This window comes from Molossus molossus, unplaced genomic scaffold (assembly GCF_014108415.1).
Source record: "Molossus molossus isolate mMolMol1 unplaced genomic scaffold, mMolMol1.p scaffold_m16_p_4, whole genome shotgun sequence".
NCBI classification, from domain to species: Eukaryota; Metazoa; Chordata; class Mammalia; order Chiroptera; family Molossidae; genus Molossus; species Molossus molossus.
The window spans coordinates 104089022-104108296 of NW_023425377.1; the positions used below are offsets into that span (position 1 = coordinate 104089022).

Consider the following 19275-nt stretch of genomic DNA (forward strand, 5'->3'; position numbering starts at 1 on the left):
GATTTCGGTATTCGCTGCACTCTCCTTTCAGCTCTTCTGAGGTGTGAAATTTGTCACAATAAAAAGCCAGAGAGAAATATCAACTACTAAAAACTCAGTACTGCAGTGTCAGCAAAGTGACTGTGTCTCCTTCCCGCCAGATTAAAGAAACGAAGAAAGGGGAGGACCCACTTGCAGACGTCACCGTTTTTAAATTTCTTCCATCTCTCATACAACTTATTGGCAAGTTCGAAATCCACATCCCAGGTAGACCGATCCAGAGAAAGGCTCCCTTCCCAATGAGGATTTTCTAAAAGTGAGATCAGATTTCATGTTTACAGGTACGGAAAGCACGATGCAGTCAGTCAACCCTGCCAAGGCTGCCCGTTAAACTGAGACAACTGTGGAGTCGATTCCTGTTCTCCTTCCTCTGACTGCTGCACTCAAAGTCCCCCTGACTCAATGGCAAATGATAGATCAAATCAAACAAACATGTGTGAAACAAAACTGAATCGAATTATGTAAAGGTAGTAACAGAAAAGACACATGGCTCATGAGTACAGCCTGAAACAAGTTAAAATCACACTTGAAACATTTTGAACACCTTTAGATCTAAAAGGCTAAACTGTGTCCGTGTAAATGCTAGTGATCTCGGAAGTCTTTCAGGTTACTATGCAGAAGGCGGATGGGCAGATCCTCAAAAGAGGGCACAGACCCCGGGCTCAGCCTAGAGGAGGTGTATGTTTACATTTATAAACTGGTCTCTGGTTCAGCTCGCCTTCTCTACTTATCTGTCTGTCTTGTCTGTGCTCAAGAGCGCATCAGGCTGAAAAAGTGGGACTCTCCCCAGAGAAACCTCTGTACTATACTACTCTCCTTAGATTTGATATTTTAATAAATCAAAAGGGAGGAACAAAACTAGAAACAGCTTCTACATCAACCCTACAGCCTTCGGTCTCACACAATGATGAACACCCCCATAAGATGTTTATGTTCCTGTTACTCAAGTCTTCAAAGGCAAATCCAAATTATTTTTAATAACTTCTATTCAACCTTTTTTAAAATGAACCGAATCCTCCCATTTTTCCTGATGGCAAGGTTGCTAGGATGATCAAATAATGGGTCAGAAAAAAACCCTTATAAAAGTACAAGCCACTTACGGGGGCATTTTTCACACAAGGACCCCAGGCTGTGTTTGGAGGATTCTTAACAATGCCATGTCATTCTGTTAGGGACCATGCTCTTTCAGAATAGAATATGATGCATTCATGTCACAGGACACATTATCCCACCTGCAAATGCTAACTTCCCTCACGCCTTCCCACCCGACCCCAGCTAGGGTTCTACAGAAAGCCTAAGGGCACAATACTCACCTGCCTTGGACTTTCCCATGAAATAATGCATGCCACAATGTGCTAGCACTTCAAAACCCAGACTCCCTTCCTAGATTGAAAAGTAATACATGAATAACTTAAAACACAGCACTAAACATAAAATTCCTAATGCACTCAAAAGCAAAGCAGACATTGGCCTCCACCTCAGGGAACTTCCATTTAACCAGAAGCGAGGTCACTGAAGTGATTTCTTGTCTTTGTCCTCGAATGAGCGCTCTGAATGCCCCTCGCAGGGAGGATCACTACAGTGGATCCTGCTCAGTGATCAATATCCACAGTGACCGTCTTTGGGCCCCAAAGACACCAAGCTGCCTTCTGAACTGAAGATGAAATCAGTGCCAGGACATTCTTATTAGGTTTTTTTTTAAAAAACTGGACTCGAATCCTCTGAGAAACAGTAACTCCTAAGCTACTGAGGACATTCAAATTAATGTCCCATTTCCCACAGGCAAGGAAAGCACACGTGTGCTTTTCACACCCATATCTGACACCTGCCTGCTCCCCCCCACCACGGTCCTCTCCTTAGAAACATCCCTCAGCCTAAAAAAAGACGATTTCTAAGATATCTTCCCTGCTCAAAATATGGACGAATAGAATTAACCTTACACTTTGTTTAGTTTTCGCCAAGTCCTACTGTTCGGCTCACAGCTAAACAGGAGGCATTTCTATCTACGAAACACCAGTGCTACTAAGTGAGAAAAATCATAAAGATGGTTGCATGGATGTCTCATAGTGAAAAATTAGAACCCAGTGTTATACAGAGTAGCTTGGGTCAAAAAGAAGCAATAACAGTAACTAAATGAGAAGAAAGAAACATTAAGGAAAAAAAAAAAATGAGACATGTTTAAGATAAGATCTAAATTAAAGACCATTTACTCGGATTTTAGAAAGCATTTTCTTAATGGTGAACTCTTTCAGGCTTTCGATTTGGTCCACTAAAGAAATTCAAGGACTGTGAGCAGCTGAGAGTCACTTACCAGAGTCTAAATAAAGCATTTAACCATCTCATTTATTTGAAGTCATTACAAGTATGTGCTAAGAGCTCAACGAGTCTGTCTATAGCAAGTACTACACATTCCTCGCTCTACGAGTTTGGAAAATATATGAAAATGAAATCGATCTACTTGTGATGCTTCATTCCATTCAAGAACCTCAAATTATTTTATGAAAAATTGTAACTCTTTTTAAACACAGATTTCTACATCTAAAAAATTCATATCCTTAAAGAGAGCCTTAAATGACATGAGCTTAACTTAGTCAATAAAACCCAAGCACTGTAAGTTAATAAAAAGAGAAGTGATTAAAACAAAAATTATAACACAAATGTAGTTTTATAAACAATACCTTGGTCGGTGCAGAGTGAATCTGTAGAGGTATTGCAAAAATGGCACCTATGTTTGTAGTCAAAAATACATTGGTGAATACATTTATGGCAATGTCTTTAACAGCAAGTTTCAAAGAAAATATATTCCAACAGCCTGGAGGTAGAAATAAAGGGCCAGTGAAATTCAGAATCTAAAAAAAAAAAAAAGAAGAAGCAAGAGAAATTACTTTCCTAACACTAATTATGATTAAAATCATTATAAAGTATGATACATACTAAAATTCTTCTATACTTTGAGAAATATAATTTTACTCGTTTCCAGGTCAAAAATTAAAATATTTGTATATAAATGATAGGTTTCAAATAATGTTAATATGCAATTGTTTACAAATTTCACGAAAGTAATCTTGTAATTTCATAGGTAATATTTTGCAAAAATCTATTTTTTTTTATTATGATCCAGGCTTATTTTTACTAAATACAATCTTTTTAGTATAAATTATATAAAATAAAAAATTTTAATAATGCTAAGAGTAAATCTCTTAAGGATACATCCTGGTTCCTTTGAGCTCCTTGAACAATAGTTTAAAGAGAGAGAGATCCTAAAAAGTATTTCTAAAAATGTTAAAAGAAAAATACTTGCTTTAAAATTGGTAAGTAAATATTAACTTCTACACATCTCAATTTCATAGTATCTGACCACAAACAAAGCTTCAAATAGGCTAAAACTTGGACAAAAACACCACATGTACCTTCAAGAGGTGCTTGGCCTCCTTAGAAACAAACACATCATTCAATACGACACTACGGTCAAAATGGTTGAGGTACCACATTGTCCAAACTCCCGATGTGTTCTCGTGCGTCTCCAGGTGGAACTGGGCTGCAGCAGAGTCCATTCTGAAATACCTGTGAACACAGCACGTGCACGCCCTCAGCCCTGAGTGTAAGACAACTGCTGGCCCTCGATGGAGCCTCTAACCACAAGAACGGTAGCGTCATTGAAAGTCAGAGAATGGATGTCAGCACTGGGAACGACCTCACGGGTCACCTTCATCAACCTTCTTTCCCACCAGCAGAGCATCTGAAGGTCAGAGCAGAAAGGACAGGGCCAGAACCAGGACAGCTCCCGGGCAAAACCAGGACCCAGAGGTCACTGAGAACCACGGCGGGAGTACTCCATCCCCCGCAGCTGACTGCCTGGCCCAGAGCCTATTTCATGAACTGACTCATTCAGCCCCCTCTGCAACCGTTTTCTGGTTGTCAGCAGTGTTAATGCATGAAAGGCAAGCCCAGAGAATCATACAAGTCATATATATTTTGTTAATCCTCACGCGAGAACAATTTTTCCACTGATCTTTAAGGAGCATCAGAGGGAGGGAGGGGGAGAGACAGAGAAGGAGAAACATCAATGTGAGAGAGACACATTGATTGGTTGCCTCCGGCGTGCGCCCCAACCGGAGCTGGGGATCCAACCTGCAAGCCAGGTACATGCCCTTGACCAGGAATCGAACCCAAGACCCTTAGGTGCTTGGGCCGACGCTCTAACTACTGAGCCACACTGATCAGGGCCTTAGTTATATTTTTAAATAATTTCTAAACAAACACCACACACGAAAAACTCACAGGATTTCAGGGAAAGTGGAATGAACCTACCCTGGAACCACCGGAGAGGAGAGGCAGGCTTTTAGTGTTGGAGTGTTTTTTGCTTTCTTCACGACTTCTTTCGTTCCACTGTCACACGATGGAGCTGTTTTGAGTTACAAAGAAATAAATGTAAAGTATTAGTATCTTTTCTTTCACTATACCTAATCAAAAACAAGATATATGTATCATTTATAACTTTTTCTGTCTCCATTAACACCACGCATCAACCACTGAGCCACACCGGCCGGGCAACACTTGCTTCTTTACTGGCTTGCTGCCAATGATCTAAAACAGGGAGCCTGCCACCCCACCCCAGCCCCCTTTATCAACCAACCTCTCACTTCTGTAGGGGGAAAAAAGGGTCAAAAAGCCTTATGGCTTTCTTTTTCCACAAAGATCTGCATTCACCATAAGTAAGAGGAAAGCCCCAAGGTCTGCCAGAGACAACAGAAGGGAGGAGGCGGCTGGGCGGGGAGGGGGAGGGGAAGCAGGTGGAGGCATGAGCAGGACAGAAGTACAACCCCAGTGACAAGGAGGCTCAGCGCAGGTGGGAAAGCATTTCAGAACACCGCGGCTTAGTCAAAGCAACAAGCTATCCTTGAGCTAGGTCATAATATTAAATCACTGGTATGTATTGAATTCTTAACCTGAATACTAATACTCAACTCTTTTTTATTTTTAAGCTGTATGTATGACCCCTACCCCCCCCCAAATTCTAACATGAACAAAAATGTGAAAATAAAATCGACCTTTCACTCCTGACTTCCCAATTGCCTTAGAGGCACAACTGCTAACAGATTCGTGAGCATCCTTCCAGTTTTCCTATTTCATATACAACAAGTACATGGATGTGCTTAAAAAAAACCAAATGTGCACACGCTGCCTGCATTCCATGTCTGTGTATGCTTCTTAAAAGCTGCAGAGTAGCCCTGGCCGGTTTGGCTCAGCGGTTAGAGCGTCGGCCTGCAGTCCGGAGAGACCCGGGTTCGGTTCCCGCTAAGGGCATGTACCTCGGTTGCAGTTTGTCCCCGGCCCTGTTGGGTCGTGCGGGTGGCAGCCACTCGGTGTGTCCCTTTCACGTAGATGTTTCTCTCTCTCTCTCCCTCTCACTCTATCTGAATAAAAAATGGAAAAATGTCCTTGGGTGAGGATAAAAAAAAAAAAAAAAAGATGAAAAAATAAAATAAAATAAAAGCTGCAGAGTATACACTGTAGACGAACTACAATTTAACCAGTCTCCTATCAACAGATGTTTATGTTACTTCTGTTGTCACAAACAACTCTCATTTCTGTAGGTAGAGCTCTCAATACATAGATAAGTGTATCTGTAGGTAAGTTCCCAGAAGTGGAATTAAGGACTGAAGAGCACATATGGGCATTTTATTTATTTATTTATTTTAATCCTCACCTGAGGCTATTTTTTCCATTTATCTTCACATTGAGTGGGAGGGAGGGAGGGAGGGAGAAGGGGGGAGAGAAAAAGAGAGAAACATTGATTGGTTGCCTCCCACATGATCCCAACCAGGCCTGGGACTGAACCGCAACCGAGGTATGTGCCCTTGACCAGAATCAAAGCCGCGACTCTTTGGTCCGCAGGCTGAAGCTCTAACTGCTGAGCCAAACCGGCCAGGGCACATCCAGGCATTTTAAATGTTCACAGATTGCCCATTTTCCCTCCAAAAATACCTGTGTCAATTCAAACTCTTGTCAAAAACATGAGTGGATTTTTTCCCTTAATCTTTACCAACACAGGATATTAACAATTTCTTATTTTATCATTCTAATAAATTATGTCACTTTTGTCAATATAAGTGACATGTGTTCATGTTGAAAATCCATTTGCATTTCTTTACAGACATCTTCTTAACTGCGTGCAAGAACCGAACAATAGCAATGGGTTTATGCTCACTAGACCTTCTGCACTGTATTCTGCACGAGGAATCAAAACGGCAGCACAACCTCTCCATCTGCGAAAGGAGTGTCTCCAACCACACTTAACATTCTGGTCTTTCAGATCACCCACTAAGTTACGCTTTAAACTCAAAATCCTGAACCCTGGCCCGTGTGGCTCAGTTGGTTGGAGCGTTGTCCTGTGTACCAAAAGGTGGCAGGTTCGATCCCTGGTTAGGGCACATACCCAAGTTGCGGGTTCAATCCCTTGTGTGGGGCACATGCAGAAGGCAACCGACCGATGTTCCTCTCTCTATAAAAATCAATAAAAAATAATTTTTCAAATCAAAATCCTCTGCATGGCAGAATAAAAGCAGCATCGACAAGCATTTTCTCCATCCTGCTCTGTCTCGGGCTGTGAAGGCAATGGTATCATTGCAAGCAAACCCAGTCCCTCTCTGAGAATCTTGCCTGATCTGTAGTTGCACGTCATTTCACAGAGAAAACTGCCATTGATAACAAAAACAAAAAGACAATCGCCAATATTTTAAAAATCTGTACCTTTGCAAGTAAAAGAGGCAATTTTTGTAAAGTTCGTTGTGGAAGAAGGAAGGAGTACCGGTTCAAACTGCAGAGACAGAGCGTCTCTCGCTGATAAATGATGCACCTCCTGTAACAACAAAAACCCACATTACCATGCTCGGCCAGGCAACCAGGCAGCTAATTTGAATCAAGTCTGTTAAAATAACTAAGGAGCTCAGACTGGCATTCATATAGCAACTGCTCAGCAGATGTGTCTACAACAGTACAAAGGGGGTGCTGACAACCTCCATCCACATATGGGTTCAAGCACGGGAAAATGGGTTTAAATTAAACTAACAGAGAATAGAGACAAGTGTTTCTGTATCTGATCCTGGAAAATGCTCATGTTCTGCAATTAAATACACTTGTCCGTTTAACATTTACTTGGTGTAAGCATTTACAATTACCTGTATCCATATAAAGCTGTTTCCTGAATGTAATATATACATATTTACGGCCGAATCATCTGTCCAAAAGAATCAGAGCGATGAGATTAAAACAAAAAGCCATCCCATTCTCACACATTACACATTTCTCTAAAAAAGGTAACTCGTTGTTCAACACTGCAATGGAAACCGGGAGCTATTTTCTGCGGAGTGTTCTTGTAAGTCGCAAGAAAAAGGATCCTCACAAAAAGACGGACCTACCCACACGGGCTCTCTAAATGATAGAGAAATGCTGTGTTTAGGGTCGTCTCCTCTCGATACGACCAACCGCCGGGCAGCTTCAAATCTGGCTATGCCTTCCTGCTAATTCAATAGCCCCTCACCTCCTTATTTAGACAACCATATTTGGGGAAAATAAAACCCTGGGATCTCAAAACATAGCCTTCCTTTTAACCCTGTGGGACAAGAGTCTTCTCTACCTTGATGTCTACCTGGCCATTCTGAGAATCACCAAAAACTAGGAACCCGGGGACAGGAAAGCTCTCCTGCTGAATTGTTCCTTTAATCAATTGTGAGGATTGGAAAGTAAATGAGGTTTGATCAACAATATGACTGCCAATATAAAACTATATTTTGGTGCCATTTCTTTCTCTGAATATGGACATGAGTGTGTACACACACATACGCACACACAAGTCCTACATTATAAATGTCATGGATCACATAACATGTCTCTAACAAAACTTCTTAGAAACTTAAATTGATGAACCATGTTATTTCTGGTAAGAAGGACCCACATTTTCAAAAATTAAATTCGCAGGGAAGGGGAGAGGGAGGAAGGGAACAGATGAACCAAAGAACTTCTATGCATATATGCATAACCAATGGACACAGACAATAGTGTGGGGAAGGCAGGAGGGGGGTGGGATTGGGGAGGAGGCGGGTCAATGGCGGAGAGAAGGGGGGACATCTGTAATACATTCAACAATAAAGATAAGTTTAAAAATAAATAAAAAATATTCACAGAATGAATGCTGAAATGCATACTACTCTAACTTGTCAGACACCTGGGAACAATAAATATCCCATCAACTATTAAAAACACAAAACAGCGCGATTTGGTCAACTGAGCTTCTGTAAATCAGCAAAAGGGGAACCAGAGACACAAGACTTCAAACATGTTGGGAATGTTTATATTAGATGGTTGTGCCCATTTAATTTGTTTACTATCTCCAGAAGGCCAAAAAAATTATTTCCAAGGAAACTCAGAACAGTCTGCATTTGACCCTTCATTTACTCCAAAAATTGACTCAGAGCTGCAGATTGAGAACCAGTTACTATTACAATCTCTTAATAATGAGAGCAGCAGCTCTTGGTGTCGATTCCAATGACACAGTCTATAAGGACACGCTACGGAATGATGACGCAAGTTAATCATAACATATTACTGTGAAAAGTTTACAAGATTCCACCTTACCTGAGGTCTCAGATTTATCTGTAGCTACATATATGATAGAAAGATGATCTAACAAATCTTGTGTGTTTTGTTCAAATTCTTTTGAGGAGTTTTCCATCGTCACAATGATGCTCATTTGCAGCCGTAAAACATCATTGGATTCCAGATAGCAACTCTGAGATTGGAGAGACGGAAACAAAGAAAAACTCAAAAAAATTATCTGAACTTCGTATCTTCAAGTTTGGGGGGGAAAGCACTTAAGGTAAAAAGCACATGTACTTCTGAGAACAGATGTGCTGTTTTATTTTTGTTATCTAAGCAAAGAGGCAGGAAGAAAGGCAGGGAGAAAACACGAAATGTATTCATTTTACCTTTAGTCGCTGGCACACTTTATTATGTAAACTGCATTCCAGTTGCACCTGCAAGAGGCTAGTATTAGTGGTTTCTGCCTAAAAGAAGAGAAAGGGGGAGAAACAACTTAAAAGAAAGCAAAAAGCTCAATCTAGATTAATAGTAGGCAATTTGTCATTTATTCAAAAACTACATTTACTCCAACAAATATATGAGTGTCTGCTTACTGCTGGGTATTATTCTACTTACTGGAGATAAAATAATCAATATAACAATTTACATTCTAATGAAAATCACAAGCTCTCCCCTCGGGCAACATGAAAATTCCGACTATGGCAATAAGCAAATAAATATGTTCTAAATATACATAAGGACACTGAAGTTTGGTTTATACTTTTGAACACTGTTTCAACAGAGGAGTCTACTTTTATATTAAGGTAGGTTCAGCAAGTAATAGCCAATCAACTGTTCTTATGTCTGCCTTCCATCAGTTGAATGGCCTTAAAAGTTATGACAAAACCATAAGAGATGTCCAAAATTCAACTGGCTATCATTTTTTAATTTTTCAATTACAGTTGACATCCAATATTATTTTATATTAGTTTCAGGTGTACAGCATAGTGTTTAGACTATGTAAAAGGTGAGATGGTAAGATTAGTATCCACCTGACACCACACACAGTTATTACAATATTAAATATATTCCCTATGTTGTACTTTACATCCCTTTGGCTAATCTATAATTACCAATTTGTACTTCTTAATCCCTTCACCTTTTTCCCCAGCCCCACCCCACCTACCCTTCCCATCTGGCAACCATCAGATTGGTCTCTATCTATAAGTCTGTTTCTGTTTCTCTATCTATAAGTCTGTTCCTGTTTTGTTTGTTCATTTATTTTGTTCTTTAGATTCCACATATAAGTAAAATCACATTTGTCTTTCCCTATCTGATTTATTTCATTTAGCATAATACCCTCTAGGTCTATCCATGCAGTTGCAAATGGTAAGATTTCATTCCTTTTTATAGCCAAGTAATATTCCATTGTATATATGGAATCTTTTTATTGATTAGAGAGAGAGGAAGGGAGAGGGTAAGAGGAGGAGGAGGAGGAGGAGGAGGAGGAGGAGGAGGGAGAGAGAGAGAGAGAGAAACATCAGTTGGCTACCTCCTGCATGCCCCCTACTTGGGATCGAGCCTGATCCCCAAGTATGTACCCTGATGGGGAATCAAACCAGCGACCTCCTGGTGCATGGGACGACACTCAACCAACTGAACCACACCGGCCAGGGCCCACATCTTCTTTAGCCAATCTTCTGCTGACGGACACAGGTTGCTTCCATATCCTGGCCAGTGTAAATAATGCTGGATCCATGTATACTTGAAAAGAATGTATATTCTGTTGCTTTGGGGTGAAATGCTCTAAAAATAGCAATTAAATCCATCTGGCCTAATGTGTCACTTAAGACCACTGTTTTCTTGTTGATTTTCTGTCTGGAAGAGCTATCCATTGATGACGACAGGGTATTCAAGTCCCCTACCATGACTATTATTACTGTCATAAGTCATATTTTTAATATGTGGGAGGGCTGTGAATGGAAGGGACAAAAGTAAAGCAAAAGAACGCAGAATTTCATCAGGTTCAAAGATCTTAACAGCCACATGAGATGATGCTGACTTGTCTTGAAGCCACATGAGATGATGCTGACTTATCTTGAAGACAGAAAATGCAAAGTCCCATCCAGGGGTGTAGGCTTTTGGGTGGGAGGGAGGGGGCTGCAGACCTGAATGCACAGAACAGTCAGGTGGTGCAGCCTGGGACACCAGGGGACCTGGCTCTGAGAGTTCTCTTCTGCTGAGTTGGATGTGTCGGCACAGTTATTTAAAAAAGGCTCTTGGCTTGGCAGCCACCGTACACCAGAAAATCTCCTCAAGGTAAGAAGGCATTCCCGAACCCTTGGCTGACTTCATTGTGGGTAAGTGTCTATTTACTCCAGGAAGATTTAGTACTGAGTAGAATCACCCTAATTATGTTTAATTTGTTAGATTTATAAGAATTCCTTAAGTACATTAAATAAAAACCCATTTTTAACAACTTCAGTTGTCATTCAGGTAATTAAAGTACAGAAAAAAAAAAAAATGAAAATAGATTACATTTCAAAATGCAGTAAAAATATTTAAGGAGTTTAACCAAGCTTGTAAATGGGACCAAACATTCACCACCAGTTCTTTTAAAAAGTAATTGCTAGTAATTTGCCAGACTTAGACAGAAAAACACCATTTGTGAACAGAACCTAAAATCTTACAGGAGAAAGAGATTTTTGAATTTGTCTTTCTGGGAACAAATCCCACTATCCAAGACATAAACAACAACAACAAAAGCCCACTACTTCTCTGAGATTGCTTGGACCAAAAGTAGGAACGAGCTCCCTATCAAAACCCAATAGAAACTTCTCTCTTTGCTGGACCCTCTCCCCCCCATTTAACACCATTAACCACTTGTTCTTCTGGCTTTTCTCTTTCATCTTTGGCTCTTCCTCCTGTGGCCATCGACGAAATTATTCTGGATTCTGTCTTTTGCTTTCTGTACTGTCTCCCCAGGGGGACTCTATGACAAGCTGGAGTTTGTTTCTCCAGCTCAGACCTCTCTGCATACCCACATGACCGACCAATGACAGGGCATCTGCCTGAACCCCCCTCCCACACAACAAGGCAGCGAGCCTTGCTGTGCACCTCCTCTTAGCACCACAATTCATGTACCTGTTTAAGTCAAAAACCTGAAAACCAACTTCACCTTCTCACTTACCCTCCTCAAACTAACCCCAAAACAACTTATACTGAGTGCATCTCCTAAGCAGCCCTTGAACCCATTCACTTCTCTTCATTCCTACTACTCTAAAGATCAGAGGTCAGCAAACTATGCCCATGGGTCACATCCAGCCTGCTGCCTGTGTTTATAAATAAAGTTTTATTGGAACACAGCCATACTCATTCTTTGTGTATTGTCTATGGCTGCTTTCTTGCTACACGATGGCAGAGTTGAGTACTTGCAACAGAGGCCTATGGCCGGCAAAGGAGGTAAAAATAACTATTCTCCAGGCCTTTACAGAAAAAGCTTCTGGAGCCCTTGCTCTAGTGGGAGGGAGGGAGGGACAGAGGCAGGAAGGCTGCTGCACCAACCTCCTCCTAGTGTCCTGTGTCTGCTTCTGCCCTTTCCACTCCATCCGCACACGGCATCAAGAGTGAGTTTGCAGAAGAGGGTGCAGGGGTGGTAAATGGTGATGGAAGGAGACTTGACTTGGGGTGGTGAACACACTACAACACAGATGATGTATTATAGAATTGTACACTTGAAACCTATATAATTTAATTAACCAATGTCAACCCAATAAATTCAATACAAAAGTAAAAAAAAAAGAGAGAGAGAGTTTATAAATATGCAAATTAGGTCAAGCCACTATCTGCTATAAAACCCTTTAAAGACTTCTTGCTCGGCCTAAGACCCAAATTCTTTACTGTAGCTACAAAACTCAGGCACCTACCTAGTCTCTACCTCCTTGTTTATACTCTAGCCTCACAGGTAGACTTTCTGCTCTATTTTGGCTTCGAACTCTAAACTTGCTGATCCTTTACTGTTAACTCATGTTTCCAACCAACCCTCCCCTCCACCTCGCTAAACCCAATTCATCCTTCATGTCCCAATTAAACATCACTTAGGGAGGTTTTCCCTGACACCTCAGCTGGGGTAAGTGCTATTACTCACACCCACTGCACCTTTCATCTGACCTACCTTAACACTCCCCTTATAATGTAATAACTTGTTCGAGGTCTGTCTTCTCCAGCAGACTGTAAGCACCTTGTCTGATGGTTTTTGCCACAATGCCTACCACTTAATCGGCACTCAATATACACTGGCAAATGAAGAACAGTGGCCACACAGCTATATGCTTGCTTGAAAAGTACAAGAAACTATAAATAATAAACATTGGCTGTAAAATAAAAGTCCATCAAAACCAGATATGTGCTTCGACCTAAAACTTTCCCCAAAAGTTTAAAGGAAACCCCCCCCACCATATCAACACACTTTCACCACATACATTTATAATTAAGTTGGGTTTTTATAATCTTCAACAATTTAATCACAGATCTTAGTCCAGCAAGGCAATTCTCTTCCCTAAAATATTTATTCAAATGTTGAAATAATGTTAAAAGTTCAAAATTATGATTTTGAACATTAAAAATCCTATTTGCACAGTACTCTGACATGATGTAAGCCCTCATGTTTTCTCATACTTGGTAAATCTCTGGATGAATGAATTTAAAATTTACCATTTTAAGTTAAGAGTCTTCTCTTATCTGGAAAAATAAATAAATAAACAAACCACGACGTCGTTTCACTTGCTGTAGAACATATTTCTGAATCCCACAAGGGGGAGCTCCAGCGCCTCCAAACTGCCCTTGAAGGACACGAATTCTTCCCCAACAGAAATTTAAATGTGCATGTCTTCCTTTTTCAAAAACAAAACAATTTTGACTTTAAAAAAAAAAAAATGATAACCAAAGCATGAGCCAGCTGGGGCACCCACACAGGCTAGGAATTCAAATTCCCCCTGAAAGGACCCCAACCGAGGACCTTTGTTACGACAGCAGAGCATCTTATCCGGAAGTGTGCCTGAGTAGATTCTAAAAGAATAAACCTGTTTTCTCTACTTTTGAAACCTCCCACACGACTTGAAAAAATAACTTCATTTAAAAAAAAAAAATTGAGTTCATAAATCTCATAGCTAAAAGAAAAAATAATTCCTTAGTAGTTTGCACATTAAGTATATGGTGTGATTCCCTTTTAGAAGAGGGGCAGGGATGTGGGCGGGGAGGATAAATGACTTATCAAAGGGTCCTAAGGTTAGTTAGTGGGAAAACAGAAAACAAGAACAGATCGTTTGGCACAAGTCAGTATTTTGTCCAAGTAAATAAGAACAGACCAAGTCTATCCTCCTAGACTTAAAAGCCTAAAAATTCTTCAACATAAAAACATACTAGAAAATCACGCCAAGAAATAATGCAAAGGATGAGGAAACGGCAATGTAAAAGCTCCTTTTGTATGGCTTGTATTCTCTAGGTTTTGTGGGGAAGGGGTATGAGTGTAGGTAACTGGATCTAAGAGAGAAGAAAAATCACCTTCCTTTATTCGCTAAGAAATTGGTCTTTGTGGACTGGGCCAGGGCCAGAGTGTGAGTTGGGGGGACTGTGTGCAATTAAACAGAAAATGAAATGATAGACAACTTATGTGACTTTTATTAACAAGAGTAAACCACATCCTAACAATAGTACACGAGAACCGATAACATATTAATCCAATGAAAAACTTATCATGATCCCAGTAATGACCACACATGAAAACCTTTTGTTTAAGGAATGGAACTTGTGAAATACAAAAAAGATTACTTAGACAAGTCCCAATCTTAGGTTCTATTTCCCACACACATTTTTTTCCCACTTTCACAATTTTGAATGCTCAATTTTTGAGGTCCTTATAAAGGTAAATCTTTATGCCGACGTGCATATGAACAGAACACAGTTTCCATATAAGCCCGTGACCATCCCAGCCAGTGGCCCCCACACAGTGCTGGGTGCAATACGTTCTATGCAGCGAATGGTTCTGTATCAAACGCGCACTTTCTCGGGTCCCTTGCACACAGCACTCACGCTCTACCCCCAACTCCTAATTCAGTGTTTCCTGCGTAACAGAGAGAGTTGGTTGAGCTACCAGTGAGCCCTGCTGGGTGGCTCTACCCTTACATTAAGCAGCAACTGCGCTTCCACAGCTAACCCTTCTGGTCCTCGGATATTAAACCGCTGACAAAGCTGACCTCCGGTGCCAGACTCGCTCACTAAAATATTTGTAAAAAACTAGGAACTGGCCGCAATGAGTGTTTTGCTTTAAGGGAAAAGGAGTTCAAGAGCACGTGTAGAGCACTTCTCCTCATGCACACCTTCTGAGAAAAAGCAGTGTGGCCAGATGACTGTTGCAACACAGACTCAAGATGAAATCCTGCCCCAGACCTGGGGGACATTCCTACGCTTTCCCAGGCTCAGCAGCCCCTTCCACAAAACAGGATTAACGAACTCACAGCCACGTGGAAAGCAAAATGAGATACCTATGCCCATCGCAGGCCCTCATAAGGGAGCGTTCTTATTTGTATTTGTTCATTCATTATTAATGCATGAAATCAGTAAAATTCTACAACAAATAATTTAAGTGCTTCTGGGAAGCATTTTTCCCACATCAAATTTGTTAGAGGGGAAACTCCTCTTTCCCACACCTTTGGTTTCTAAAGAGAAAGGGTTTCTGTTTTGTTTTGTTTTTTTCTTAAACACTTCAGCTTCTTTTTGTCTTGTTTCACCATCGGCTCGGAATGCGACACATCACCTCCCACCCCTCCAATGTGCCACTAACCCCAAAAGATGAACAAAAAGCAACTTAGAGAACAAGTTAGAACTCAGACATGGAGCCTTCTGGTCGGGCCAAGTGGCAGGGGCCTGCTTTTCTTACACGGGGGGCTGGCTTTGAACGACAACCTGGGCTGGCTGTTTCGGGAGAGACATGTGGGATTTTCACCTTGGTAGGTCATGCAGTGCACCGTGGTTCGGTCCAAAGGCCAACAGCTATTTTTATACAATTGGATGCTGCTGGGCCTTAAGCAAATGGCAAGTGGCTCCTGAAGGCCTGGCTCAGCCCTTGAGCCTGGGCCCAGGCTCGGCAGAGGTTCAGGTGCTAAGGTGCAGGCTGCTGCAGCCCGACCTTGAGCAGCAAAGGCACAGCTGTTCTGCGCAGGCATGGCCGTGGCCAGCGTGAGGCTAGGAAAGGAAGGGTGTTGCAGCAGAAATCCGCGTGGTTCCCCAGTTAAACATAGAACTACCTCTAAGTGATAGGAGAAATCAGACACTTGTACACCCATGTTCATAGCAGTATACACAACAGTCCAAAGGTGGAAACGACCCAAACTCCATCGATGGATGCATGAATAGACCACACACAGTATATACACATAATGGACTATTATTCAGTCCAAAAAGGGAAGGAAATTCTGACCCAGGCTACAACGTGGATGAACCTGGAAGACATTATGCTCAGTGCCATAAGCCTGTCACAAAAGGACAATTCTTGTGGGACTCCATTTCTACAAGGAAACCTAGCACAGTCAAATTCATGGAGACATAAAAAAAAGAATAATGGCCCTGGCCAGTTTGGCTAAGCAGTAGAGTGTCGGCTTGCGGTCCAGAGAGACCCGGGTACGGTTCCCGCTAAGGGCATGTACCTTAGTTGTGGTTTGTCCCCAGCCCTGGTTGGGTCGTGTGGGTGGCAACCACTCTATGTGCCCCTTTCACATCCATGTTTCTCTCCCTCTCTCTCTCTCTCTCCCTGTCTCTCTCTACCCACCCCCCCTCTATCTGAACAAAAAATGGAAAAATGTCCTCGGGTGAGGATTAAAAAAAAAAAAGAATAATGGCCCAGCCGGTGTGACTTAGTGGTTGAGCATCGATCCATGCACCAGGAGGTCGCCGATTCAATTCTCAGTCAGGGCACATGCCCAGCTTGTGGGTGAAATCCCCAATGGGGGGCATGCAGGAGGCGGCCAATCGATGTTCTCTCTCATCGATGTTTCTATCTCTCTCTCCCTCTCCTTTCCCCTCTCTCTAAAAACCAATAAAAAAAATTTTTTTTAAAGCATGATGGTTGCCAGGGGCTGAGAGCGGGGAGTTGGTGTTTGATGGGGACAGTTTCATCTGGGATGATGAGCAGTTCTAGAGATGGTGGTGGGGACGCCTGTAAACACTGTGGACGTACTTAACGCCAATGAGCTGCACACTTAACAATGGTTAAAAACTGTACCTTTGTGTTACATATATTTTATCCCAAGAAAATAAGAGGAAAAGGGAGGAAGGAGAAGGAAAAGGGGAAAGAAAAAGAAAAAGACATCCCCAGTCAAGACTCTCTGCAAAACAGAGCTTCCAGAACACTATCTGCTGCTTTGGTCTCCAGGTCTTAAAGGAGCGGCTGGCCCACCTCTTGCAGGCAGTGCAGAGGCGGCTCTGGACCCCGTCCCCTTGCTGTGCATTGTCTTCACGGCGGAGAGGCAGAACTGTGAGAGGGTGCAGCTGAAACTCAAGAGGTTGGCCCACTGACTCAAAGGTTCCTCCCCAATTCACGGGCGCTAGGTTTATTAACCACCTAAACGCTAACCACCATTTCAGATTTTCCAGATCCCACGTGAGCGAGCCACATAAGGATGATGGATCTTGTAAATAAAAGACCAACAAGGAGCTATGCTTCCCGTTGGGTTGAGTCAGAGAACTGACTGGCAAAATGACTGCACGCACCGGTTAGACAAGCACTAGGGTCTGTCCCTGGGACCACTGGGTTCACTCTGGAAACCAAACAGGTGCTAGAAGGTTAGAGGACACCCGTTCGTCTTCCTACTGGGACAAGAGGAACAAAAACCAAAAAAAGGAAGGTAGGCTGAGGACGAAGGAGGAAGAGAGGGCTGCCCTTGGGAGGAAAAGCTGACATCTTAGGGGACAACTAGACAGCGCTAAAACAGGACCGGAGACCTTGAAGACCCAGTTCAACAGACATAAAAAGAGAAGTGATACAGCCTGGGATGTAACTAAAATGAAAAAAATATCTTTGTGCTTGTTGGAGCTTAAAGAAAATGAATAAGGAAGACAGACAAGATCTCAGCAGACTGGAACTTCTCCCCCAAGAGGAACGAGGACCCAGTTCTAGGAACTACGGAGGATCATACTTCTAATGGCAGGTACAGAGCCCATGGTAAGAGCAACCGAGGACCCACACACACCTTCCAAGACTGAGACCAAGGGTCATGTAAGATGTGCACAAGCTGTGAAGGGCAGACCAGGGAGATCGGAGCAGAAAGTTCAGAGCATTGTAGATGAACACACAGTATTGCCTGTGCCCCGAGGGAATGTGTTTGATGTTCGTGGAATTAGACTCCATCTAAGAGAAAGCACAGCACAGAAGAAACCCATTAAAGGGAACCAGGCAGGACTAGATGGACTGGTCCCAGGCCTGATTCGGGTGTTGGGGTAATGGGAGAGCTCTCCCACGTAAGACGATGCAATGCAGAGAAGAGGAGGTTGCATGAACAATAGATGCTTTCAGCAGACTCAGAACTTACTGATTTTATCTCTCTTGCTTTGGGCGAACTCACAAGAAAACATATAGAGAAACATCTAGAGGAGATAGATATAGACATATAGATAAAGACATAGATAGATATATAGACATAGACAGACATATAGCTATAGCTATAGAGATAGAGAGAGACATATAGATGTAGATATAGACATAGACATAGTCATATAGATATAGATATAGATATAGATATAGATATAGATATAGATATAGATATATAGATATATAGATATAGACAGAGAGATATATTCCGGCAAACAGTAGCAGTTTACCAGTGTTAGAGAAAGAAAGAGACTAACAAAAGAAGCTGGTTAAACAGCTAGAAACAACTGAGCCTCCCTGAAAGGAAGAGGGTCACAGGGGATAACAAGCCCACGACTTTAGAGAACAAAGAGCCACTAGCCACCTGGAGGAGACAGGGAGTGAGTGACTCAAGGCCAAGGTCCATCCCCACTGGGGCCTGAGCTCCCAACGCATCAACGGCAGCTCCCCGCAGGATCTGCTGAGAACAGTGCTCCCCATGAAATAAGTGGGCGACAAAGGCAATGTCTTCCCTCAGTAGGAGGTTCCAGAAGCCTCAGTGAGTCCACAGTAAGAGGCAAAGGAAACCACAGTGTGCACAGTTCTCAAGGTCCGTGTGCACAGCCACTGAGATGCTCCATTCCTAAACAGAGGTCAACACCATTCAGCACACCCATCAGCATGGGGGCCAGAAACAAGGGCTCCACACCCAAAGGAAAAGAAAGACACAGCTGGGGACTAGCCTGCGCCACTGCAAAGTTCTAACTCGGGGACAGCTCAGGTGCTACTTCCCGAGACAGGAGCTGCTGTGCACAGGTGGCTCCTCCCCAACCCCCAAATGTCCCAAATTAGCTTCTTGACAAGCAAGTTGCTCCATCAAATTCAAATGCCAAGATCTTGGACTCAGAACAACTGGCATGAGTTGAAGCTGAAACCAAGCTGATGTTCTCTGTCCTCCATCTCTCTTTGGCAAACAGAAGTACTAGGAACAATTTTTGCTTAGAATTAGTACCTTGAAGGCAGGAGTTGGGGGT

The 19275-nt window shown here is 42.3% G+C and overlaps 1 protein-coding gene across 1 annotated transcript in view; it reads right to left on the bottom strand.

The window, feature by feature from the left end:
• Positions 1-19275, bottom strand: part of TMEM131L (transmembrane 131 like) — a 147784-nt gene that overhangs the window by 41910 nt on the left and 86599 nt on the right. Inside the window, exons 8-16 of the mRNA XM_036240644.1 lie at positions 9027-9104; positions 8677-8830; positions 7221-7279; positions 6793-6901; positions 4351-4444; positions 3450-3603; positions 2718-2888; positions 1353-1422; positions 172-289 (exon numbers count right to left, since the gene is read on the bottom strand). Coding sequence (XP_036096537.1) covers positions 172-289; positions 1353-1422; positions 2718-2888; positions 3450-3603; positions 4351-4444; positions 6793-6901; positions 7221-7279; positions 8677-8830; positions 9027-9104 — 1007 coding nt within the window. The remainder of the gene's footprint in view (positions 1-171; positions 290-1352; positions 1423-2717; positions 2889-3449; positions 3604-4350; positions 4445-6792; positions 6902-7220; positions 7280-8676; positions 8831-9026; positions 9105-19275) is intronic.